Here is a 27,749-nt window from a genome sequence, read left to right on the forward strand (position 1 = left end):
TCCTAAATGATATTTACATTTACTATTTGCACGATAAAAAGGAACTTTGGTGATCATATGATGACGAGGGTAGTAAGTGAGAAAATGAGTGAATATAAATTGTCCAACAATGTAAATGGTAAAAGCTAATACAAAGTATTAGAGTATTGTGTGTTAGTAAGTTGTGGTGGGATCCCATAATATTTTGCAGTGAGCCAAATGATGGTATAAATGTAAATTTTACACATAAAAGATGAATAAACTAGAGGTAAAAAAAAAAAATCATGAATAGAATAAAGCGAAAACTTAAAAAATGTTTTCAGAAACGGATGTAGTACGATGAAGATAAGTTAATTTATTTTTTTGGCCCTAATAAACCACTAGGGCAATATAAATTACAAATGAGGTTGATAATCGGACCTGAGACACATAGACACATACCCTCACTCTTAACTAGGGATGGCAACGGGTAGGATCTGGACCGGATCCTCTAGGATCCAGATCCGTTTTTTAGGCACGGATCCAAATCCTACCCGGATCCGCTGGGTAATGAAATTGAGGATCCAGATCCATATCCGCCCACGGATCCGGGTCCAAAACGGATCCTTACTTATTTTTTCATCAAAGACCCGAATTTTCATTTTAACCTTAAACCATAGTTAAATAAAACTTCAATAACAACACTATTTATCCATACAAGCATTCACTAAAAACAAATTTAACAAATCCAACATAAATAATATTAAAAGTTCAACAAACTTCAATAATGCTACAATCTTAGTCTTTATTTTTATATATTTTTTTCTTTTTATAAAAACTGGTAAACGGATCCGGATCCGGGTAATGACTAGGACCCGATCCAGATCCGTTTTTAAAACCAAGGATCCAGATCCTACAAGGATCCGTCGGGTCCAGCTGAAAACGGATCTGGATCCACGGATCCGGGTCGGGGCCATTATCCACTGCCATTCCTACTCTTAGCCATTGCGGCAAGACTTCATTAATAGACAAGTTTAATTTTCAAGAGAAAATTATTCGTTCGGTATCACTGCCAGATCTCAGTTTTTGGTTTTTTAGTTTATAAGTCATGTGATTTAGATTAAATCATGAATAAAAAATAGTCATATTTATAGTAATCATATTGATTTTGAAAACTGACAACAAAAAAGTGGATATTACTTTTTATGATCTTCATATTTTGGTTTTTAGTTTGGCAAATTTGCCAAAAAGGACCACTTATAACTCAAAATTTGCGAGAAAGGACCTTACATAATATTTTTGGGAAATCACACCTTGATATAATTTTTTTTGCGAGAAAGACCTAAGGGAAGTTTCCGCCATTGACTGAGCCTTTCCGGCAATTGACTTGCGCATGAGCAACACGTGTGGCTTAATTTGGCTAGAGACACTAATTTTCCCGAGTCTTGAATTTTCAAACTTGATTTTATTTCGATTTTTTTTTTCAACTTTAGATTTTAAAGGTTAGAATTTTGGAGGAAAATTGGGTGTGGTTAGAAAAATAAAGCCACACGTGCTTTTCACGTGCAAGTCAATGGCCGGAAAAGCCCAGTCAATGCTGATAATTTATTTTCAGTTGTCTTTCGCTTAAAAAAATTATATTAAGGTGTGATTTCAAAAAAAAATAATAATTATATAAGGTCCTTTCTCGCCAAACAAAATTTACATTAAGGTGTGATTTCATAAAAGTTATATAAGGTTTTGTCTCATAAATTTTACGTTATAAAAGGTCATTTTTAACAAATTTGCCTTTTAATTTAGTAAAAAATAGGAAACTGGAAACAAAAACCGATACCGAACCGGTAAATCGAAAACAAAAAACATTTCGTTACCATTACTAAATAAACTGCCACGTGCTACTAATAGATGTGTCTCAACAAAATTTCCCTCTCCTAATTTTCTCTCTCCTCCGTTTTGTTTCTCGACTCAAAAAAACACTTCGGTCGCGAGCGCAACCCCTTGTCACCCCCTCTTCCCATTGCCGGCCACTTGTTTCCACCATGCCAGTCGGCTTTTCCACCCTAATTAAACCCTAATTTTGCTCTCTTTGCTCCTAAATCTCCCAATTTCCCCTTTCTTTTCAATCTTTAGTTGAATTTACAGATCTTGGGCTCAATGGACTCAACCCTAGATCTCAAGAATTGTATTGAACGGCGGCGCGTGAGAGATAGAGATAGAGAAAGGGAGCGTGAGCTGGGATTAGTAGCTTCTGGTTGTTCTCGGGAGCATCAGGTACGATTTTGTATGCTTTTCTTTGATGGTTTCGAAACGTTTCGATTACATTTGGTGTTTGGCGTTTCAAGTGGATGAAACAGTTGTTTTACATTTCTTTGAGTCTTCTTTGGCTGGGAGAGACGTTATTTTCTGGGAATTTTGTGTTCTTGATTAATGGTTACTAGGATTACTGGCGTTTTCGGCGGTATTGTTTGGGGTTTTGACCAGTTAAAGAACTTAATACTAAACTATGAGTGCTTGGGGAAGTGTTTGTGAGCATTAGCTTTTAGAGTTTAGGGTTTTGCAATAGTTGTTTGCTTTACTGCTGGCATAGCCAATTTTACCGAACAAACTTATACGAAGTTGTAGTAGTGTCTATAATGGCTTCCACGAAGTAGAACAGCTAAAACTACTAGAACTGGTAGCTTTGTATAACAGTTAGTTTTGCGGAACATGCTTTGAAGTTGGCGTTGTTGGTGCATACAATTTCCAGCTGTGGATCTCCAGCGTATTGTTTATGATTTCTATTGAATTAGGTTGCAGAAGGATTTGGTAGAGGCAATCTTTTAAAAAAGCTGGGGGTAGAGGGAGAGCAAGGGCCAAGGGGGTAAGAAGAGAGAGAGAGAACACCAAAGCAAGGGGGAAAACAATTCCGCAATCCTTCCTCCTCTGTGCACAATCATAATCACAACCGTATCCTATCTACCTCTTCATGCTTTTCCCTCAATTCAAGCTCTTCGGGGTATAGGATTAGGAGCTTGAGGGGGTAAGAAGGAGGTCTTTAACCTCCAATAAACCAGGGGAATCATCAATTGTTGCATTTTTGTTTGGGTTGAATGCTGTATATCAGTGTAGCTGCTGCTTATATTTAAGTTGCCATAGGCTATGTGTAGAGGTTCTCTCTCGTGCCAAGTAAAAGCCAGAAAAATAAGGAAAATAAGGGAAAAGAAGTTGATCATGGGGGGAGACTAGATTTAAAGGTCTGATGGAGGGTTTCGTAACATCAAACTCTAGTTAGGAGTATCAATTTGCACTAAGAGTCCTACTGTAGACATACAAAATTTGATCTGGTCGTGCAATGATGTTCAACAGCTTGATCTCCTGCCGAAATTGATTCTTCTCTATTTGTGGTTGGTTATGTTACTCGGACTAGGGTATGTGTTCAATCATCCAGTGTCAGACATGCCCGTTTTATGAAATTTATGCCTAATTATAGCCAAAGGTGGAGTGTCCAAGTGTCATTGGGGAACTTGAGGTGAAGGAAAGAGTTGAAGTAACATAGGTGGTTGGTGTGGCTCAGTTCTTTTGTTTTTTAACTTCCTGGCAGAGTGGTAGTTTAACATGGCATGCATCTTAATTCTTCTTTAAGATGTTGTATCTCAATCACGTTTGGGGAATGTTTCATCGTGCACGGTCTTCAATTTAGGGTTGCCTATAATGTGAAAATTTATGATTTTATGGGTGTATCTATTCATCAAATCACCAGGAACCCTATGGCGAAATGCCAAAATTTCAATTTCCTAACTAAATGCTTCTTCTTTTCAGTTCTTTGTTAATATGTTGAGGATCCTGATTTGCTTTTTTTTTTATAGTTAAAAATTCATCATTGTTTCCCAGTATATTTGAGAGTTATTATCTATAGAAACACATGTTTTGTTCCCTGCAGCGGGTCAAAGTCTATCGTCTAACTGAAGATGGCAAGTGGGAGGATCAGGGAACTGGTCATGTCACTGTTGATTACGTGGAGGTTTGTCTTATTCTTGATCCACTGAATTCCGTGATATAATACGTTGGTTACACTTCTATACCAGTCATAAGATAATGTTGAATGCAGAGGTCAGAAGATCTTGGTCTTTTTGTCATTGATGAAGAGGATAACGAAACCTTGCTCTTGCACCGGATCACTCCAGATGATATTTATAGAAAACAAGAAGGTATTAGTGTGAGTGAATTAAGATAACGTGTTTTTAATTCTAAAATCTGATCTAAACTTGACATTTTTCTCTTTTCTAGATACAATTATTTCCTGGAGAGATCCAGAATATTCCACTGAATTAGCCCTTAGCTTCCAGGAAACTGCTGGATGTTCTTATATATGGTACTGGAAACTTAAATTCATACTCGGCATTTGCGCAAACCTTTTTGCACTTCTGGGCTCTAACCCTTATATGTTGACTTTATGCAGGGACCACATATGCAATGTGCAAAGGAATCTACATTTTAGTACACTTAACCGTAAGCTTTATCTTTTTGTTACTTTTAGTTTCCTTTTCTTTTCTCCTTATATATTTCACTACTGGCTGTTAAGTAAATTACCATGTGATGATTGTCGTCTTGAAATATGCCTGGACACATCTGAAACTGAATCAAGTATCAAGTTTCCAAATCTGTAGAAAGAATAAAGAAATTGATAGTACGTGTTTGGACTTTACTTTTGATGCGAATATTTTACAGTTTGAATTGTGGCTCAGGTTAGAAGTAAGTAAGTAACTATAACTGCTACAGTATTCAGTCATTTTTTTTACTTAGATCTAGCTGGTATCTTCATTGAACATTAGTCGTAGTTATAGTCCAAGTAGGATTTTTATGAATAGTTGAAAATAATTTATAACCGTTGAGATTTTAGTATTGCTATGAATACTGCATGTGGTGCCTGTTCCAGACTTCCAGCTTGGATAGCTAAGTTTTAGTTTTTTTAAAGCTTTCTCATCATTTAACCAAAAAAAAAAATGATTTCTCATTCGCTTTTAAATTTTGTAGGATAGTCTGCTGCTGTCTATAATTCCATCAGTGCTGAAGTTTAATATTGGAACTTCGAATCTTATGATGATAATGCATAGAATTGTTATTCATGGTTCCTGTCCCTCATAGACATCCTAGTAGTTGTTACTGAGAGCATTTGGACTTGTTTACACGAGTTGGTACATAGCTTAACAAAAGGTACCATAGCTTGGTATCAGAAATTCAGAACTGTTGATGTTACCTAATCATTATGCTCCTCACTCGCCTCCCCTTTAAACTCTCTCATCTCCATTCCCTAAGCATATTTGAAGCCATCTTAGAAATGGAGCAGTTTTTATTACTCATACTGAGTTTAGCTCATCTTCATTTAAGAAATTATACCTTCCTCTTATGACTTTGATGTTCGTTAAGTGTTTCTTGCAGCAAGGTTTTAGAACTTTTGATATACTTGGTGCGTGTTCCGTGCATTACTTGATTGATATCTTGTTTTAGTGCGAGGGCCTTCCCACGTTCCGTTGTGGATCTATGATTCTCTGATGTGGTTAAATTATTACCTAAAATCCTTCTATTAAAGTTGTGGGACTTGCTCGTTGTGTGGTATAGACTTATAGAAGTTTAATGTGTTACTTCTTCTCGAATATTTACTGAAGATTATTGTTGCACAGTTATGCATGCACTTGTATATTATGCAGATTAGGAGTGTGAAGGGAGAGTGAATTTTGAGCATAGATTTCTGTAGTTTCTGGCGTGTAGAGCTAGTTGGTCTTTGCCCCTTTGCTGGACATTAAACTATTATTTTCTCTTGTATCCTGAACTCCCCTTTAGTTGCCTTTTTTTAGTGATCAGAGATTCAGAATTCGTCCGTCATTCTTCTTGATCAGTTACACATTCCAAGATACGGAAAAGAGAAAAGCTGTGTTGTTGAATAAGTATACAGACATGTATTAGAAAAAACCTAGGCCAGTCATGTCCATAAAAAGGGATAATGTCAAAAACCACATGACGTCCAGCTAGCATCCAACAATTTATCTACAGAATCAAGAAATTTGAAGTTTCGCTCCAAACTCATCACTTGATTCTAATTATACGAGTCTTGACATGAACAAGCTCTAACCTCAAAATTTTGTCTACTTTCCAAGTGTGTCCGTATCTTTGATGGACCAAGTAACTTAAGCAAGCTCTAATCCTAAAAGCTGATCTATGTTACATTCCGAGAAAGTTGTATTATTGGTTGTCATGGGGTGTCAGGTAAGGGAAGATCTACCCATGATTTAGCGAATGCAATGTCACCTTTAGTGTCACAACTGGACATATATTAAATTATTCTTGTTGTAAATTGTTGGTGTCATATGGCTGACTTCTTCCTAGGTGTTTTGGTTCAAGTAGGAAGATTGGAAAGTGTTAGATAGAGTGACTGGTGAACTGATTGATTGTTTAGGTGTACCATGAAGTAGATGGAGGATCACCCCCCTAATTGATTTGAAGATTTGTGGAGTCAATTTCATTTTTAGACATACGTAAAGGACTTAAACATGCTTTGGAATTCCCCTCTCTGAGGTAACTAACTCCTTAGTTACAAATGGGCAACCGGAGCAAGTCGAATTCAAAGATAGAAAAGGGTTTATGATATTTGTGCTGTATGAAATTCCATGTCCTCAAATCAAAGACATAGGCTATTACGGTTGTGTAGAGGATAGGGAAGGCTTTCTCATTTGTGCATCTTTACTAGGATCATTATATGTCCGCCGAACATTTGGTCAGTTTTACCATGTTGTGTTCTCTGCATATGATTATGAGAAATTCAGGAATATAAAAGAGAAAATGGAAATGTGTACTGGTTCGTGGAGTTCAAGAAAGTATGAAACATATACTGTTTCCTCAAGAGCCCTTATTGGGTATGAGGCCATTAGTCTTTAACTATTGGACTACTTAATAGACACAAAGTGGTTTAAAGTGTTCACCCGTATACGAATAGCTCGGTTTGGACAAAATCCATCATGTCTTAAAGCTAATTGTTCATGCATTAGACCATATATTTAATAGAATAGGCATTCACCTTGGAACACTTGGCTATTTTGCTTCAACCAATCTTCCTTTCGTGCTGTGATCTAATTTAAAAAGTCTGAGGTTTTTTGACTTTGTTTACCATCTGAGTACAATTAATTGGTATGACATCCTCTATTTTGTTATTGGTTCTGTATGTTTTACTTATTTTGTGAATTTCAGATGATACATTCCATAGTGTGAACAGTGAGTTGCGGGAGCTGCCTGCTGTGGAGCTATCAACACTCCCTTTAATATTGAAGGTCTTGTTTTGCCCTCTTTTCTCTCCTATTATGTTGTTTCTATTATCATTTTCACCAACTGTTAGTTGCATCAGATTTTTATACATGCAGCGTGATATTACTTGTTTGTATTTTATGTGGAAGTTTATGTTCTATCTTTTTGCCATCGTCATCTGGTTGTTTCGAATTATGGCAGTGATTATTACCAAGTTTGTACACCCTCTGCTTTTTATGTACCCACTTTCCAAAATGGGTGTGTTTTTTCTTCTACCCACTTCTACTTTATTCTATTTTGGCAAACATACTTTACCACTTTACCCCTTCCCCCCCAATAACACCTCTCTCTCTTTCTTTGCCCACCTTTTCTCTTACAGCCATCCACTATTATCCACTTCTCTCTTACTTTTTCCACCTTTTTCTTACACCCACTCACCTCTAGTAGAAGCAGGAGTCTACTAGGTACATAAAAAAAGAGGGAGTATAATTTATTTCCACCTGTACCGTTTCAGGTTTTGCAACAGAGAAATGTTGTACTTCCTCCGTTCCCCTAATATTGCAACAATTACCATTTAAGGAAGTTTCACAAATACTGCAACATCCCTTTTTTAGGAAGTATAATATCTCCTTTCACACTACAAATACACAGTCTGCCCTTATTGATATCTCCTAAGTTCCTTACTCACTCGCTTTGTGGGTATTTCCTATGATTTTATGCTCCCCTCTCAACACTCACCCCCTTCCTTATTTTGTGCCCAACCCCCTTGTTGCAATATTAGGGGAGCGGAGTATATATGTAGTTTTAGAGCTGTGGTAGATAATATAATATAGAGAGAGCCATGATTTACTTACTTAAGGATGTACATGTGGATTATGGATTGCTGGTCTGAAGTTCTGAACTTTGAACCATATCACTAGTTGTGCAATGCCATACTTATCTTTTTTTTGTGTGTGTGTTTGTGTGTGTGTGTGTGTGTGGGGGGGGGGGGGGGGTATTTTTAACTAGGTTTAAGTTATGATCATTGTTTTAAAAAAAAACTGTGCAAGTTGGGCAAGTGTAGGAGATAACCAGGTTCATGGTACCGATTCATATTGGAATTCACTGTTTTTTAGGGGTTACATACATCTGCACCTCCCTAGACCCTGCTCATGGTACGATTCACATTGGAATTCACTTTTACACATTCAGAAGGAACTTCTATTTTCAAGGAAGGATATCATCGTCATAGCTTTCCTTCTGACGAGAGAGAAATCTTTACCCTTTTCAAGGCCGTAAAGACACTCATCGATGGCGGCTATGGACCCTATCCATGGGTGTTCCTTTAGGCGTAGGCAATCTGTGATCTTTATCCTTATTCTGCAGCTTGCGCGTCCCCATGAAATCGTGGCCATTGGGTATGTTCGATGTTTATTGTAGTGGCTCAATCCCTAAAGACCAGGCATTTTCTGCTATTGCAGATTCTCATTGGAAACACTTCCTATCCTGATATGGAGCAGTGTATCTTAATTACCATTCACAAAAATTGGGAGTGGCCATGAGCTCCCCTGGTACTTAGAATTATACCAAAAATAAAATAAAGTAAGAGTTGTTTGAAAATGAATCATACATTCATAAATCATAAGTGAAAGATTTGCTCCTTCACCTCTTGTTTTGTTGTTTTTACTTTTTCCCGTGTCCATTCTATTTACTAATTCCATTTTGGTTTGGTTTCCTTTGCTGCAAGCAGATTGTGGGAGAGAGTGGCATTACGGACCAAATGCGATTGACAGAACTTGTATTGCATGATGTAAGTAATCCTATGGTCCCTCCTACCAGCCAACTTTTCTGCTCTGTTCCCCCCTCCCTCATGTGATTGCTTATGCACTCATCTTGTTTCTTTTCTGACTGTCACACCTGCTGTGCGTGTATTTATGCCTAATTAGGAAATGTAATTGTCTCTCATAAACTTTCTTTTGTTCCTTCTGACAGCGTGTATTTTGAAATTAGCCTTTACCAACTGTATATCGTCTTTTCAGATGTGGCAAGAATGCCTATCATTCCACTCCTTGCAAGCCGTGTAATTTTATATCGAAAGGAATTGTAATGACTTCCTGTCTTGTCATTGTGAATATTTTCTGTGGATGACATAAAGGGTATTCCGTGCTGGTTCTCTTGGTAAACTTTCCTTTTGTAGCTGTTTAAATGTTCATAGTTCTGTACAGATACACTGATTGGGGATTTGGGGCTGAAAAATACTTGTCTGGTAAAAGATACCCATCAAGGGAACCCTGCAGTCATATTAACAGAGGCTATGAGATTCTTTATAGTTTATAGGTCTTACTTTCACCATTATTTTTAAATATTCTACACCGTATCTTTTTTTCAAAAAGATATTATAAATCTATACAATGAGACAATTATAACAAGACACCACATGACTATATTTTAAGTACTAATCACAATTGATAGTCAAAGTAGATTACATGAATAGTGTCAAAAGTCAAACAGTGTCAACTAAAAAAGAACGGAGGAAGTATATGTTTTATGTTTCCCATATTACAAAATGTTTGTTCCCCATCAAACTTCCTACTTCCTCTGTTTAGAAATAGTTGCACTACTTTGACTTTCACGTTTTCCAATGAACAACAACTTTGATTGTTAATATAATTTTTTTGATATTTTGAAAATAGACATTGAGATTAATCCTACAATTTTTGTATATGATAAATTTTCTTTTCTATATATTTGTAAAAAGAGTGTCAAAGCTAATATATGAATAGTGCACAAAGTCAAAATGGTGCAACTATTTTTATACGGAGGAAGTATTTCTCATTTTGTGTTGGTCTACAATTTTCAATCTTCTTGCCAGTTGATCCTCCACTTTGGGTCCCTACTTCCTCTCATCTCCCCTAAAAGATACTCTTAAACCTCGTTCTTATTTTTTATGCACCCTTAATCAACAAAATATCACTACAATTCTTCTTGAAAAACATGTGCCTAGTAGAAATGGGAAGTTTGAAGAGGACGGAGGGAGTAAAAAGGTTGGTGAAAATGATATTCCCTGCGTCCCAATTTAATCGTCGCATTTAGGTTTTCACGGAGTTTTATGCGATAATATAAGTTATTGTATGTTCATCTATTATATTTTAATAGAAAAGTAGATTTGATGGGAGATAGCGGAGTAATTTTTTAATTGAATGGGATAGAATGTAGGGCCATAACTTTTGGTAGTTGGAAGAGAGAGATAATAAAAATATTAGTGGGTCCATGCCATAAAAGGAATTTGAATTGGGACAGACGTAAATAGAAAGTGCGACGATTAATTTGGGACGGAGGGAGTAGTTGTTTACTTGTGTGCTTATCCTTTTGCCTCTTTGCAATTTCCTCGACTAAGCTAATAAAAGCGTTTTATGCCGTGGTGTGCCTTTATTTTTATTGGGGTAGTGGGGTAGGGGAAGACAATATAGTGCTAAACACTCTGTCCGCTTTCCTTCTCCGGCGACGGACATTGTTTTCATTTCCGATTATGTTCGTCTCTTTAGGTGTGTTTTATTCAATTTATTTTGACTTGTTTCAAGCATTTGTCCGGATGAAATAAGTTAAGATAAAATCAATTGGGATATGACAAGTTTAACACAATAAGTTCATAGAAGTCAAACTAAGTTTAATAGAACAAAACCTCTCTTTCTCATACCGTTCTTTTTTGTGTTTCTCTTCTCTTATTCTCCACTTCCCTTCCTGGCTTTCTTTCCTCTCTTCACATATTTTTTTTCTTCGAGCCTGTGCTAGGGTTTAGGCATACAGACTCAAAATTGTTAAGTCACTGTAGTTTTTTACACAGTGGTTAGATGTGGCTCTATTATTGTCTTCGCATGGTTGATTTCAAATTGAGCAACTTGCGCTGTTTGTTTCTTTTTCCTTGACCTCTGTTCATCTAGCTGGTTTCTTAAGCCCATCGTTGTGGTTTATTACAGCCAGAGTTTTTCAGGAAGCTGATGAATCTGTTTAGGATTTCCGAGGACCTTGAAAATCTTGACAGCCTTCATATTATCTATAAAATTGTCAAAGGGATCTGTAAGTATTCTTTGCCGCTGTTAAAAAAATCCTTTATTTCACATTTCATCCCCCTCCCTTTCTTGTTTTATTTGTAAGTTAGTGACATGGTGTTATTTGTGATGTTGCGTTTCCTCCTGCAGTAATGCTCAATAGTCCGCAGATCTTTGAGAAGGTTTTCGGAGATGAATTCATCATGGATATTATTGGGTGTCTTGAATGTAAGTTTCTTGGGCAATATTTTGTTCATGTCGTAATGTCTGATCTTTTTTCTCCGGTTGTTTACCAAAAGAGCGTCCTAAATATTTAGAAAGAGGTCTTCATGATTATTATATTTATTAATGAGTGTCCTGCGTTACTGACGTCTGCATTATTCATCATCATAACGAGTCTTGTTCACATGATTTCTTCCATAGTACGAGAATGTTGTTTGCCTTGCATGAAGAGTCTTGGACTCTTGGGTGTGTCCATGTGCTTCAGACTCACTTTGGGGGGGGGAGGGGGTTGGAGGGGATAAAGAAATGGGCCTACGTGGCGATTTTGTTGAATGTGTTTTTGTTGCATAACGCCTGTATTTTCTCAGTAGGGTGTTCCGTGTGATTAGTTGCGGGATCAAGTAGCATATTAGCGTTGTTATGGGCTAAGCAGTTGGGGCTTTTAAGACTTCTTCTATTGGGAAGACTCGTAGAAATGGGGTTACTCTGTAAATTTGTTTTCCGATTCCTTTCGCGGACAGTTTTTCTTCTCTTTCATACATTTTTCTTTGCAGAATGCTGATTAATAATATATATATTTTTTCTTAACAAAAAAAATTGTATGGCCAATGCACTTTCTGCATTAAACTCTGCTATTATGGTTAGTTGTTTCTATTTTGTTGTCTTCATAAAATTGATGAGATTTTCACTTACATTTACAACAGTTGGCACTTCACTAGTTTTATGTCGTTCACGATCTCTATTGGTTTTATATAATTTATGATCGTCATATTTTTGATTTTTTTGATCTGCTCGGCTATGTCTATCTTATGCTGTTGCAGTGTTATTTCTGGTTGTCTGGTTTTCATTTATGTTGCATGTTAATAGACACACGTTTTTGAGTGCTTGAGTTTCCCCTTGTCTTTTGTATTTGTACTACATATCCGGAAAAAAAGTCCTGCTGTTTTTTTCTTTTTCTTTTTTGATTTGTTTGTGGATATCTGTATTAGTCTAATGAATCAAGATTATCTTTCTTGTTCTAGGCATGGACGCATACTCTAAAATTTTCTTGGCTGCTTGTTGGCCGGTCTTCTTCTACACGTGTTATTTTTTTGTGTTGCTAAAAACAATTGTTAATCGGAGTTTTGGGCTAGACTCACTTTATTAGTTGCTTTTGATTCCTTTGTTTGAACTCTATTGCAAATTGCTGTTGGCATATGTTTCACCTTGTCCTTGTGTATTAGTTGGATTTCATGGGTCCTCAAAAGGAAATACAGTGATACTGAGTGATTATTTGAATTGGTTAAAGAGAAAATGTTAACACTTGGGTAACCATCGATGCGTATATATTTCTTCTTGTTTGATCTGGCTAACAAGAGTGTTCTAATACTTCCCCTTTTTCACGATACATGCACCAGTTTGACCTTTTACATTATTCATTTACTTTGACTACATTTTATTACTAATATGTAAAAATAATTTTCATTTTCTTAAATTGTTGTTTGGTTAATCTCATTATATATTTTCAAAATATTAACTACCTTCCTGTCAAAAATAAAATAAAAATATAACTTCCTATAATTTTCTGCTATATAAATAAAGTTGCTAGTGGTCAAAGTTGTTTCGTTGGAAAGTGTGAAAGTCAAAATGGTGCATGTATTGTGTTATGTAGGAGGTATACTTAGATGTGAGCCCCATATGTTAAATTTTTATTATTAGTGACTGATCTTTCTAGATTTTTTTTTGTAGATGATCCTGATGTCCCTCATGTTCGTCATCGTGATTTTTTGCAAGAGCATGTGGTTTTTAAGGAGGTGAGGTGTATGCTTTTTGTCATTTCTTTCTTTACGATTATGCTTTTTAAATTTGAAGAAGGTGTATGAGATTGCAAATATGTGGAGTATTATACAATGCTCTGAATCAGCTTTTACACAGTGCGTTAAGCCCCTCACCCTTTTTCTGCATTGTGATGATTTATTTGTTTTTTAGGCTATACCGATTAAAGATCCCATGGTCTTGTCAAAGATACACCAAACATACAGAATTGGTTACCTAAAGGTTTGCATTTAAACTTCTTTCAGTTGCTTTTTTGTTCTCAATTTGTTTCTCAGAGGAATCTGACTAGAGCTGTTTAATATCTTTTAGGATGTGGCTTTGCCCAGAGTATTGGATGATGGGACTGTTGCGAGTCTGAATTCTATAGTACATGCAAATAATGGTGTTGTAAGTCATACTATCAAATCTTGTACAATATTTAAATGTTTGTCCTTGTCTAAAGTTGGATTTCTGTTCGCAGGTAGTATCCTTGCTGAAGGAAGACAATACTTTCGTTCAGGAATTGTTCTCAAGGTTAAAATCATCCAGCATATCGGTGGATTCCAAAAAGAATCTGGTATTTTGTTGACAAGTTCACCTATGTGATTAGTTGTGTTTTTTTTTTTTGATATTGTCACCGTTATTCCCCTTTATTTGTAGTTGTCCCAAATCAATGTTTAACTTGCATTTGAATTGTGCATATCAGCGTATGTATTGTACATATGAGTTGTTAAGATAAAAGATAAAGCAATATATACTTGAAGTTATTTGAAAAAGCAATATGTATGTACATTTTTTAAATTTATGAAGTATTGCCAACTGTATGGCACAAAGGGTTTCTTTGGTTTCATCCATACCATCTCCAGCTTAGGGATTCTGTATCAGTTTGATGAGTGATGCAATTGAGTGTGTGAGATTCTGTTTCATTGGCTTGGAGAGTGCCAGGGCGTCTCTTCAAGTTTTCAGTGGTTGTTTTTTGTCAATGAGCATTGAGCTGTATGCCTTGTTAACTATACGCGTAGCCGTTGTATCTGTTAATATTTATTTGGTTACTTGTGAGTTTATGATGGTAGGGAAATGGTGCATTAATTTGAAATAAAATCCATCGTGGTAGATAAGCTGACGCCTGACGCGTCAGCAATTTGGTTTGAATCAGTGATTATTGGTTGGATGCTTTTTCTTTTGGTAGAAACACATACGTGCACCATTTCAATGATAATGAATACTTATACTGCTGATTTCTTGTCTCAAGCTAGAGACTTAGTCACTCGAGAGCTTACTAAATGCTATTATTAGATATCCCAGCATAGCATATTCCCATCCACCGGGGTTGTGAAATGTGAATATGTTTTCTGGCTGTTAAGACAGGATCTGGAAGATGTTCATTGCGTGTGAGAGGATTGGTTGTCAAGATATGCTAGGCAGGCCTGGTAGTGAATACGCAGTATGTTTTTTAAGTGTTGCGAAGAGCATCTTGTGCATTCTAGATATCAACAATCAACTTAGCATCTAGTCTCTATGAAGTTCTTGTCATGGGAAACTGATTGCTTTGCCTTTCTTCATTTTCTTTCTTCAGAAATGCCAAATTTTCTTTGAAGCAGTGTCCATTTTTCAGCAGTGTGGTCCTTTGCAAATTACTGAGGCCTTCGTTTGAGTCCATTGGCCAGTAGTGTGGTTCTGTACAAATTGCTGAGGTCTTTTTTCTGAGTCCATCGCCCAGTAGTGTGGTTCTGTACAAATTGCCGAGGCCTTCTTTTTAAGTCCCTTGCCAGTAGTGTGGTTCTGTACACCTTAGCATTTAGGATTTTTTCATTGTTATTAGTGCGAGGACCATCAGTTTAAAGTTAATGCAGATACCTTAGTGTAATAAAAGGTTTCTGAGGTGCACCTGTCAGATGCTATCAAAAAATGAATCTCACCTTTTTTCCCTATCAAGAAAAACACAAGCTGTACAGAATTTTTTTTTTCTTTTTGAAGGAATGCTATATAGATTCATACTTGTGTATTTTATTGTATATACTGTTCTTCAACAATTATGTTGTTTGCACCTGCTGAGTTTGTTGACTTATGCTACTAAGGCGGGTACAAGTTGGCTTACATTTCCGTCATGGTACATAGTCGTAAAAGTGGAACATGTTTGGGACCTGGTATTAGTGGAAAATCTTCCTCAATTCGGACTTTTTTATGATTTATATATACTTAATTCAGGCTGACTTGATTGTTAGTTCTTATTGGAATTCTTATCTCAGTCCATTTCGTCAGCACTTATTATCGTTCACATTTCTCTTTTCTTCCGCTCTTCTGAAATTTTTCTTTATCGTTTAGTGGTTCAACATAATTGAAGTGCCTGGGTGAGCATTGTAGTGTAAGATAATGATTACATACCCCTGTTGGAGTTTCAAGTCTTGACTGCCCAACATGGAGTTACGGGTTTAGGAAGATAAAAGGAAGATTCGAAGAACATTAACTGAGACTCAAGAATGATGGTCTAAAATTTCAGCAGTTTTCTGTTGGATGAAACTTAATTTCTGTCGGCAGTAGTTCTATTGTCAACAGTATTGGGGCAATAAGCTTCAAGCTGATGTTTATATTGGAAGTTCAGGCTATGTGATATCTTTTTGTCCTCCTTATATTGTGATTCTTCTAGGAAATTCTTAATATGTGTTATTGTCTCTTCAGAAAAAGCTGCCATTTTTTCCATAGTTCTACTTACAGTTCTTGTTTAACTGTTGGTCTTTCTGCAAATTCTCTAGCAGAGGAAGGGTATCCCTTCATATCACTGACTCTTTTATTACGATGGATGTAGGTTTATTTCTTGCATGAGTTTTGCACTTTAAGCAAGAGTCTACAGATGGTTCAGCAACTTCGACTTTTTAGGTACGTGTTCATGATGATAATGTGTAAACGTTCAGGCACTATTCTTGGTTGTTCATGATGATAATGTGTAAAAACGTTCAGGCACTATTCTTTGTTGTTCACATGTACTCAGAATTGCCCTTTAATTTTGCCATGCTGTATTCTGAGGGTTGAGGACCAGTATTTTTTTTAATTTCTGTGTCATTAGTTTTTCATAGCATGGTGACAGTAATGTGTTCGAGACTTTGGTGGCACATTTTTCCTCGCATAGTCCTCAATAATGTTGGCTTGACACCTCTTGGTGTTTATATCATGCCTCCTCTTTTATTTTTATTTTTTATGTACTCACTTTCCTAAAATGGTTTTTTTTGGTTCTATCCACTACTTACTCTATTTTTGCGAACATATTTTACCATCTTACCCCTTTCCCCGCAATAATTACACATTTCTACACTCTCTCTCCTACGTCACTCACCTTTTTTTACACCTACCACGATTTTACTACCCCCTCTTACTTTGTCCTACTTTTTCTTACACCCACTTATTTCTCCTAGAAAAGAGTCTAGAGTAACTGAGTACATAAAATAACGCGGAGGGAGTACTAATGTACTATTCTTTCTTAATTGCCCCCTTTTAGGTTTTGGTAATTAGTGAAGCTATGCACACAAGAATTTTGAATGAAATTCAAATAGGGATATGGAGTCTGTTTACTCTCTCTAAGAACTGTAAATATCAACTATATCAATCCATCTCGCTCTCTAAGAACATTCAGACTTGTTACAATTGTTTGATCCTAAGACTGGTTTTGATACTAATCAGAATCTGAAGGAAAAACTTACAACAGGATCCTTTTAGTCTAACTCTCACCTGTATAACATAAGATCAAACAATTCTATCCTCAGTTTTTTAAAAACCAAATTTAAAGACACTTAAATAAAACCTGTAAAGTGCACACCCACTATTGTACTGCTAAAAAATCATCTACAACTTGGAAGCTAAAATTATCCCCTTAATCAAACAAAATAAGAGAAGACTACAGTAATATAGGAAATTACAACTATTTGCAGCATTAATGTCCTGGTCACTTGCATGAACCTGTTATTAAATACTTCCTCCGTTCTTTTTTAGTTGACACGTTTTGACTTTTGACACTACGTTGACTATCTTTCATCAATTATACTTGAGATAAAATATACTCCCTCCGTCCCAGATTAGTTACTCTTTTCAGTTTCATCCGTCCCAGTCTCCGAGATTAGTTTTTGCACTTCTATTTTAGGAAAGACCCCACAATTATTTTAATAATTCTCTCTTTCCACTACAAAAAAGTAAGGGCCCACATCCTCTCACATTCAATTAAAATAATACCCACATCTCATTTCACATCTACTTATCCAATAAATTAATATTTGATAACCTAACGGTAACTTACCTCCTAAAACTTTGTGTCTGATAAAGTGTGAAATTTGGGACGGAGGGAGTAGTCATGTGCGATCTTGTTAGATTCATATCATTGTATATTTCAAAATATCAACACAATTTTTATTTGTTGATAATTAAAGATATTAAAATATTAACGGTTGAAGTTTTGCATTGACAAACGCGATAAAAGAACATGTCATCTTGAAAAGAATGGAGGAAGTATGTATTGTGTACCACAAGTAACTTTAAACTGCATCACTCCCCAATCCCTGGAAAAAAGGTTGTTTTTCATTTTCTTTCAAGAATTGTATACATTTGTTAGCTTCTGAGGGTCAGTGTTTGAGCTAGTACCTTCTTATACGATTGCTTGATTTTCTTTTCTTGCTTTGAAATTCATGTAGGGATCTTGTAAATGAAGGCCTCTTTGACATCATCAGTGATATTCTGCAGAGTGAAGACAAACGAATTGTCTTGACCGGGTAAATGATATTTTGCTCTCTTTTCATGTTGTTTTTTCTGGGACCTTTAGCATGGATGAGTAGTTGAAGTCATATTCATGGACCAAAAAAGGGCTGCAAAACAGCAATTATACTGAACAATGTTGCCACACTTGTCTTACTTTTTCATATGTTATTATAGGAGTGCAACTTTGTGGGCATGTTGGATTTAGTTATTCCACTTGTTTTTGCAAGATTCCTCTCTTTGGTCTTTCTTGATAAAAAAAATCTTTGTAACTTGTGACAAAAACTAATTTTATCACTGCTTAATTGTCAAGCATATTGTTAATCAACCACTTATGATAGTCTTTTGGTGGATGCAGGACAGATATCCTTATTCTTTTCTTAAACCAGGATCCAAATCTTTTACGCAATTATGTTGTCCGACCTGAAGGATCTCCTCTTCTTGGTCTCTTGGTACGCAGTTTAATAACTTTAATGTTAATAATATGAATTTATTTTGGCAATCCACTCCTCTGTAAAAATTATAGTTCCTTTAACAGTTTTTGTATCTGGATTCTAAACAGTAAATGAAAAACCGTAGAACTTGAAATCTTGTATGATTGTCATTGAAACAGGGAAAATTATGACTTAATATTCTGTGTGAGTAAAGAGAGCTTAAATCGCCTAGTTTTTCGGGTAACCATGCTTATTTTTGTTTCCTTAGTCATAAAGATATACTCTTTGAGTAGGAAGGATAAAGTCGCACCCGATGCACCAAGCTGGCCAATGTGCAATTATTTTCTCAACTGTCATGTGTTGGGATAGATGAATAATTGAAAGCCTTTGTTGAATAGGTTCGAGTCCAGTTAGGGGGCATTTGGTTCACATTTGGAATCATGTATTGAGTTGGATACGAAACCCGTAGGTTTGGAATGAGTGATTCGTATAAACCCATAGTTAAGACCAGGTGTTTGGTTAAAATAAAAAAATATCTTAAACCCTTCCCTTCCCTTCTCTTTCATTTAATTTTTTTTCTTTTTATTTAAAATTTTCCCTTGCGTTCCGCCCATATGATTATTCCCTCCTTCCCCAATCTCCCCGCACCCACAACAATGGTTGCCCTCCGCTACCATAATTAACATCGTCTTCCGCAATGCGTTTGCAATCAAATCTGGAATTTCAACGTAGCATTCATATTTTGACCATTAGAAGTTTCAATTTGGTGTTTTAATGGCCAAAAACAATAAATTTATGGCTTAAATTGATGAAGTTTTTCAAAAAAAAAAGGTACTAGAATTCTTTCCGGTGGTCCTAAGATTTGGAGTTGCTTCTGTGAAGCTAATGGTTTGCAATACTGTGAGTGGTGGAGATTGGGCAGTTTTGAATTGCGACGGACTGTAGACTGCTTATTTATTTTATTTTTTAAAATTTAGTTGATTCAACTGATGTGGGTTTCCTCCATACCCACCTCCCCCCTAGGTATGAGAACCTGATACCTTGGGGGTTTGGAGGGTGGGCCCCACTGGTATGAAAATAGATAAATTTATGAACCAAACAAGTGGAATAACCCAAACCTATACCAAACCCATACCTGGGAGTGAACCAAACACCCCGTTAATTGGTCTGGTCTATATACTGTACTAGATAGATGTACAATGAAAGCCACGCCTCCCAGTTATGCTTAGTGGAGTATGACAGGGATAAGAAACATATTTACTTATAGTCTCTATTCACTTTGGAAAAGGCTAATTAACTCCCCAATTATGCTTAGTGGTGTATCCGAGTATTACAGGGATACAAAAAATATTTACTTATAGTCTCTGTTTACTTTGGAAAACGCTTATGAGAGTAATGACTAAGTAGTGAAATTTTGGAGTTGCTTATATTTAAAGAAAAGCCTTCTTGCAGATACTCGAACTATTAAGGATATCTATGAGCGAGAGTTACGAACTTAAGACTAGCATATAAACGAAAATGCAGGTTTAGAGCTGTAGCATTGATATATTGTTACATCAAGGATCAGCTTTGAGCTGCCTAGATTTAAAGAAAAGCCTTCTTGCAGATACTCAAACTATTAACAATATCTATGAGAGAGAGTTACGACTAGCATATAAGCAAGAAATGTAGGTATAGAGAAGTAATATTGATAGATTAATCAAGGATCAGTTTTGAGCTCTGTCCTATTTTGCCATGACCCATAATAATTGTTGAGCTCAAAAGACTGACAAGGACGATGTATTTTAGTTCAAGGGACATAATTTTTGGTCGATATGCTAAGTTAATGCATCATTGGCATGTTAGGATTTTGGAGGATATCCTAGAGGCAAAGGTTTTGAAGTTGGATAAAAATCATAAAATGAAAACATACTGGTTGGATTTAAATACTGGGAGGCAGTGGTTTCTATGATTTTTGAGACGAAATTAAGATTGTGATGTACGCTAAAGTAAGTGTGTAAAATACTCATGGTCAATTATGCAAGGTGATGGTGAAATTTCTTTATCACTGTTGGTTTAGCTGGAATGGAGGAGTGCCACAGGAGTTCTATCTAATAATCAACATTCCATAAACTCAGCGGAAATTTCGGTTGCGTAGCTATTTGGCAAGGTATGGAGAACTTAAGTTCAGAAGCTAGTAATGACAGGCATGAGGAATCGAGGATGCTTCTTTAGACGTGAAATCATATTAAAAGTGAAATCAGGGAAGAAGTGATAGGAGATGCGAAAGACAGGATTATATGATTTTGGAAGAGGATGTACATGAATAGTCTCATGAGGAAATGCAATAAGACTCTTTTTAAGGAATTACTGTAAGAGAAAAGGATAGACCCAGGGAGAACTGTAAGGTAGTATTTGGCTTGCTTTTTATATGAAAAAGCAATTTATTAAGGATTTAGCTTTACTTGGTGCCTAGGCGGGAGCAAAAGATCACTTTCAAGTTTTAATAGGAAACTGTGACGAGTTAGGAACTTAGAATATCCTGTTTTCTTGGTAGAACTGATACATTGGTGGCTTGTCTTTCTCCCCAACTCACCCCATCTCATCCCATCACTTTTCTACTCCCTCATTTCTGTCTTTTTTATAGGTGTGTTGTCGTGGATAACTTAGAGTTGACGTTTCCTTGTACTTCGCTCTCCTACATTTCTAATTTATGTTTCTTCCCCAATTGCTTATTTAGTGTTTATGCTTCGAGGAACTTGTGTGGGTGGATGAGTGTATTCCACGTGTCATTGTTGTTTGTAGTTCTTTTATCCTTTTTGTATTAGCATATTATCTGCTATTGTTTATATTTCGTATTTTGTATTGTTGTTGAAATAATATTAAATTTGTTAGAATGATGACAAGATAATTAGGTTAGATGATAGCTTCACATGCGTGGTCACCAAACACTACCGTGGGCAAAAGACTTGCCATATGCCAGCATTTGTTGCTAGGCCTACAAAAGAACCGTGATATGTGCAATGTTCAGGTTGACGTAACTTGAGCAAAATACCCTGGATTATGACTATAGTTCTCAACTGTTAAAACATTTGACTTACAGATACTATTTGCACTGGCAGCCACTTCAATTTCTTCTCGTATTTTTGCCATTTTCCTAATAGTAGCTTTTGTCAACCCAAAACCATTGCTCAACTGACACAAATGCACCCAACTCTTGTTTATTTTTGCCACACATTTTGTAGCGTTTTAGGAAATTGGAATTACAATTGATTCTCTATTCCACTTGAAAAAATTACCTGATATTTGATAACTTGATTTGTGTTGACCAGGTCCAAGGTATGCTTACCGATTTTGGGGATAATATGCACTGCCAGTTTCTTGAAATCCTCCGCACTTTGTTAGATTCATACACATTGTCTGGAGCGCAGGTATGTATGTCACTCACGTCTTACTATTACCATGTTTAAATAAGCGATCTCCATGTGATGTCAGATAATTAGATGATTTCTATTTTATTATGGTTTTCACCGTTACCTTATAATGTTCCTCTCCATTTAGTCTGTTTCTTTTGTTTTTCTTGTTTGGAATATTTTCTTTTAAGGCCTACATTTCACCTCCATGTTCCCACACACACCCTCCTAATAAACTCGCTAACTCTACTCACCCACTTTTTTAATTCATTTTTTTTTATCAATAATTATACCTAAATGCCCTATCTAATGATGTAATGGTTCCCATGACAATATTAAATGGATATCTGCTTACTCGATCCACCTGCGATTATTAAATGGATAAGATGTGGGTGGCGGATCAGGTTGGATTTGGGTGATGCATCACTCCATCCGTTAACCTTCCATCCACCCATTTAACATATTTTTCTTCCAAAATATTAATTAAAATTGTTAAATGTTTGATTCTTGTCTCACTTACCCCGTTTCCTAAACCCACCTTTAAAAAAACTAATTCAAAAGGACAAAAGTCCCACATACTTTGGTTTCTTCCCACATCTTAATAGGAACATAAGAAAATGAACAGAGGGAGTATTTAGCAGCGCATACGCTTGCTAACTAACTCAACATTTCCCAATTGAATTCTTACTTTTTGTTCGGTTAATCTTACTAATGATTGCCTGATCATATTTTGGAGTATGTTTGTTGTTCTTAAAAAAGTAGCATCTGAAATCCCCCGAATCAAGCTGGTCAGTGTCCATGAGTCGCTTATGGTGCTCTTTAGGGGTGTCTTTTACATGGGTTTCCATGCCAATTGAACATATTGGCAACTCTGCTAAGAACAAAGTCTGTATCATCTACAGTTATGGGTCTTCTTTAGGAATGGACTGTCCTTGTCATTGTGCTCTTTTTTTTGATGCATTTTGGTTCGTCTATCTGTTGACTGTTTTCTGTTGGTAGGGTATAAGTACAGTTGAACCAATATTATCCAGCCCCACTCTGCATTTGCTAATTCTCCGCTATTATTATTGACTCTTCATTTTTATTTTCTCTATGTACCCGGTTCTAGACTGGTGATGAAGGTCTCACTGGGGTTGTTGGTGTTGGCTCATTTACCGTTCTTTTATAATATTAAGAAACCAAATAACTGACTCTTAAAATGAGTTGCTTAAATTATTAGTATAGTAGTTGAGCAACAGTGATGAATTTTTGTTTTTTTGTCCGCAAATGGAGTGTGCGACCTGGTTGAATTCACGTGTGCAGGTGTGACATAGTGGTTGTTGATTTTTATTTTGAAATGTTAATGCTGAGTTTTCCGAAAATACTTTGTCCCTGAAATTTTCTTGTAAGACTTAATTTCTTTCTCATGCTTCTTGTTTCCTTTAATCATTATATGTTCGCATGTGTCATGAGACCTCATTTGTTCCCTGTATTGCATTACAGAGAGATACTATCATTGATGTTTTCTACGAGAAGCATTTGGGGCAGTTAATTGATGTGATAACATATTCTTGTCCTGGGGGATGCAAGATTTTGGCCAAATCCGCTGTCGAAAATTTGGATAAACACAGCTACACAAAGCCAGAGATTCTATTAAACGTCTGCGAGTTATTGTGCTTTTGCGTTGTGCACCATCCATACAGAATAAAGTAAAGTATTCCCATTCCATTCTGTTGACAAGGTAGTTTTTTAGTTGCTTCTGATTTTCTTAATGTCTGATATTTTTCTTTTGTGTTGCAGGTGCAATTTCCTGCTGAACAATTCAATGGACAAAGTTTTATATCTTACTAGGAGAAGAGAGAAGTACCTTGTAGTTGCTGCTGTTAGATTTGTGCGCACTGTTATTTCTCGTAATGTAAGTTATTGTCTTCCACTTCTATAAGTTGAACTTAATTTAGTACTTAATAGTTATGTGCGAAGGTGCCTTTTTATCTTGTGAAAGAACCTGTGATATTGACTCATTTTATTTAGCTATGATGTGTTTTATGCAAGCTACCTGAGCGTTTTTTGGTTGTCCCCTTGTTGACATAGGATTATTACTTTGCTTGCTTACCTTTTGTACGAGGACTACTTTTTTGCAACGTAGCTTATTTGTGTGACGTGGCAATGTGAGACTTGGATCTGATAACTCCAAGAAGTGCTCACTTGCAAGTAACAATATTATTACTCTCCATTGAAAGTGAGGGCCATTTATGGAAATATTTCTTGATTGGACTATGGGTTTGAGAAGTCGATTGTGTCTGTTGGACCTAAGCTTGATAGGAAGGACCTTTCTGACATTTGATGCTTATTTCTAGTTTTGAAGTGATATTAATTAAATTCATTTGGGGTGGACGCTTCTATTCTTGACAACCTTGTGGAATGTCACAAGAAGGATGGAATCCTCAAGAAGTAGAGAGCTGCATAATGAGATATTTAATGTAGTGTCGTAAGACTGAAGTTGGAAAATAAAGGTTGATTGGTGCTCTGTTTGTGCTCATCTCTTGTTGTGTCAGTTTTGTGGGAAATAGAAGCAGGGAAGTTTTGTGGAACGTAGAATAAATTTTGCTGCAGATAAGTGCTTGGTGATCACTTGTGTAGTTCTATGGTTGTCAAACTTCTGGATTCGAGTCAGTTGTGTCACTGTGCTTTTGTTGACTGTTGGTCAAGGATCGTTAATTTGGCGCAAAGACAGAAAATATTGCAATCTTAGATTAATATATATCCGCAAATTATTCAGTAAGCTATATATGATTGAAGGAAATATTTGATGGTCAATGGTTTTCCGGAAATTTGTTGGTCCAGTCACTAGTCCTGTAGGCTTTACTCTGTAGATGATATTAATTGATTTATTATAGTTTTATGATGTGCCTCTGGTTCGTTGAAGTTTAGGTGTGACCTACTGTGGGATCCTATGTAAATATTTACATATAATTGTTGTGGCTTCCCTTTTTGTGGAGGTTGGGGGGGGGGGGGGGGGGGGGGTTGGTTGTTTTTGGATGGTTTAGCAGACTAAGTGCTTCAAGGGAAGATTCTTGGTATTTTTGTTTTTAGTCTTGTCACATGTATGTTGTCTGCTTGTCTCTGTTAGTGTTTTAGGCTGCTGATGTTACAGGTGCGTTCCATCATCACCGGGTTTGAAAACACTAAATTATCTGGTATAACATCGAATTCAACAACATTTTCCCATTCCATCTAAAGAGCCTCCTCCTAAGTGGCTTTGGCTTTTGCCCCTGCAATAACTATGTCCTTTTAGATCCTAATTTGATATGCCACCACGATTTACTAAGTTATCATATATAAGAAGTAAGGTGGTTTATTGAGGAATTCTGATTTTGTCCATTGTAAGCCAAAATCCAAGATTAGTTAGTATTTTACTCTATGGAAACTGAGTGAACAATTATGCTATTTTACAGGATGAAAATCTTAATAATTATATTATGAGACGCAACCTTCTCAAACCCATTGTGGATGCATTTGTCGCTAATGGGGATCGATATAACTTGCTCAACTCTGCAGCTTTGGAGCTCTTTGAGTACATACGCAAGGTACTGTTTGCATTTTCTATATTTTCAATTTAAAGAAGTCATATGAGTTTTAGTCCTGAGGGTACGTAGTTTTCTTGCAGGATAGTGTGAAGCCATTGCTCATGTATTTGGTGGAGTCTTTCTGGAGTCAGCTAAGCAAGTTTGAAAACTTGACGTCAATTCAGTCGTTAAAAGTCAAATATGAGCAGGTATCTTGTTAGATAACTGTTATTTTGTATTAATCTTCTGGAACGAACGTATCTGATCTGAGAGTTTGCAGTCCCTGGAGAGTGTTGGAACGAAACCTGCTGTAAATGTTGACTCCAGAAAACGGGTTGAAGACCGTGCTTTGGAGAAAGAAGAGGAAGACTACTTTAATGAGGACAGGTATCTGTTGTAGTCCTGTACTCCTGTCCAATGTAGCAGAAATTATACTTGGATTTTCCCTCTAAATTTATGTCTTTTGACAGCGATGAGGAAGACACAGCTTCAGCTTCGATGTCACACAACCGAAGGGTACAAGCCCATCCTGTTTCATCTAACGGCTCTGCACCTAGCTGCACACCATTAAGGTAAATTGCTTTTGCAGACATTATTCTGTTATTATTGCCACTGGTATATAATTGTTATGCGTTAATACTAGCAGCACTAAACCCGGTGGACTAGTGGATTATGATGATGATGAGGATGATGAAGATTACAAACCTCCACCAAGAAAACAGACAGAAGCTTCCGATGCGGATGAAGGTACTCTAGAGTCGTTAAGTGTTAAGAGGAAGATAGCTGCTAAGGAGGAGCCTGGATTAGTCAAGAAGCAGCGACTTGATAAAAACTCTAAACCAAAAGAGAGCGTGTTTGCTGCCTTGTGCACTACTCTTAGTCAGACAGTACTACCCAACAAAAAAACAGCAAGTGTTGGAGAGAATGCTTCTCACAGCTCGAATACAAAAAGCACTGCGAACAAGGAAAATGATCAAGAGAGAGAAGCTGAAGTAGCTAGAAATCACAATGATGAAAACAGCTCAGCTGATGAAAATGGAAGTGAAAAGAACATTACATGTCAAAGGAATTCTGATACATCGTCTAAAAGTCAAGAAAACGGACAGTTAGAAGGGGAAGAACATCCACATTTACCTTCAAATTCCTCAACAGAGATGGTGGTAAATGGATCATGATTTTATCATTAGATATTGGATTTCGAGTTGATATATTCTCAGTCTACCAGATTACAGATGCCTGAAGCTCAATGACTATCTGTTCCTTGATTTTAGAGGAGAATCACACCCCTATCAGAAGAACGGATTTATTAGGTGAGACAAGTGAGTGATATATGCTGTTGGGCTCATTATATGAATATATAGAAGAAGGGGTGATTTTGTACAGAGCTATAACGAAGACCGTCAGATCATAAGAAAGAATGTATTATTTCTCTCAAGCGTTAACCTCCTGGTATGTGTCTTGAGCATATACAAGTTACCTCTGTAAAAACTTGCTTAGCATTGATATTCCCTGAGTAAAAAAAGGAGGTTTTGTAAAACTCATTTTAGCCCTAATCTTTTTTGGTTTTTGGCAATATCTCCTACATTCCCTTTGTCCTGGCAATCACTTTGCATATTTCCCTTATTAGTTTTACAATTTTGTGGAGATTGCTGTAATATAAAGAAAGGTATTAGTGAGTAGTGTGACCTTAATCCAGGACAGTAGTTCATTTGTGCAATAGATGCTTCTTGTACATTTTTACAATACAGAGTAGTAGTTTTCTAATGTATGAAGGCTGCTCATGGTTGGAAGAGATGCATTTTCGTCTCCAGTTATCTTACAGATAATTTTCTCTCTCCTTGATAAAGAAAGCTCATGTTTTAGCTAAAATGGATTGTATAGTTAGAATAGCTTGTACCTTTGTAAGTTGTATCATAATGTTACCAGAAAATAAAGGAAATACTGTAAAAAAGATGGGTGAAGCGCCCACAACACAAATGTTACATTTGCAGGGTTGAATTGGTCTTGACAATTTTGTTGCCTCTACTCGTTCAAGTTAAGTACAAACTTTTGGCGGAAACAGAAATACGTGTTATTTCTAAAGTCAATATAGAAACCTTCATGGAGTGTCTTTTTAGTTTGATGAAACCTTCATGTTGCATCGGTGAAATTGTAACATTTTGAAATAGACATTACCTATGCTATTCATTGTCATCTCGTAACGAGTTAACGATTGATAAAGAGAGGTCTTGATACCTGAGATAGTCTTGAAACTCGAACGTGTAGAAAAACTTGAACGGAAGATTAGCCATGGTCATGGAACCTTGTGTGGGAGTTAACATTTGATAGAAGTGATGGGGATATAAGATTGATTGATTTTTATAA

At 36.3% G+C, this 27,749-nt stretch overlaps 1 protein-coding gene across 2 annotated transcripts; it reads left to right on the forward strand.

Moving 5' to 3' along the window:
* The first annotated feature begins 1,870 nt into the window (after positions 1-1,870).
* On the forward strand, positions 1,871-27,177 carry LOC110774742 (uncharacterized). 2 transcript variants are annotated; one of them, XM_021979316.2, is made up of 24 exons: positions 1,871-2,229; positions 3,878-3,958; positions 4,046-4,145; positions 4,225-4,309; positions 4,397-4,446; positions 7,180-7,259; positions 8,963-9,022; positions 11,190-11,289; positions 11,412-11,489; positions 13,212-13,276; positions 13,452-13,520; positions 13,608-13,685; positions 13,759-13,854; positions 16,084-16,154; positions 17,954-18,031; positions 18,373-18,466; positions 21,760-21,858; positions 23,323-23,528; positions 23,620-23,734; positions 25,275-25,406; positions 25,487-25,594; positions 25,666-25,772; positions 25,856-25,957; positions 26,032-27,177. In XM_021979316.2, the coding sequence occupies exons 1-24, from the start codon at positions 2,113-2,115 to the stop codon at positions 26,558-26,560; spliced, it is 2,700 nt and encodes an 899-aa protein (XP_021835008.2). In that variant the 5' UTR covers positions 1,871-2,112; the 3' UTR covers positions 26,561-27,177. The 2 variants fall into 2 exon arrangements, with proteins under 2 accessions (XP_021835008.2, XP_056694698.1); XM_056838720.1 differs by having other exon boundaries at positions 1,873-2,229; positions 26,029-27,177.
* The last annotated feature ends 572 nt before the right edge of the window (positions 27,178-27,749 follow it).

This window comes from Spinacia oleracea, chromosome 3 (genome assembly GCF_020520425.1).
Source record: "Spinacia oleracea cultivar Varoflay chromosome 3, BTI_SOV_V1, whole genome shotgun sequence".
Classification (NCBI taxonomy): domain Eukaryota; kingdom Viridiplantae; phylum Streptophyta; class Magnoliopsida; order Caryophyllales; family Amaranthaceae; genus Spinacia; species Spinacia oleracea.

Excerpts from the sequence above, each read along its gene's own strand:
- LOC110774742 (XM_056838720.1), top strand. The coding sequence starts at position 2,113 with ATGGACTCAACCCTAGATCTCAAGAATTGTATTGAACGGCGGCGCGTG. Across the intron at positions 2,230-3,877 it reads GTTGTTCTCGGGAGCATCAG|CGGGTCAAAGTCTATCGTCT; the intron begins GTACGATTTTGT and ends TGTTCCCTGCAG. Across the intron at positions 3,959-4,045 it reads TCACTGTTGATTACGTGGAG|AGGTCAGAAGATCTTGGTCT; the intron begins GTTTGTCTTATT and ends TGTTGAATGCAG.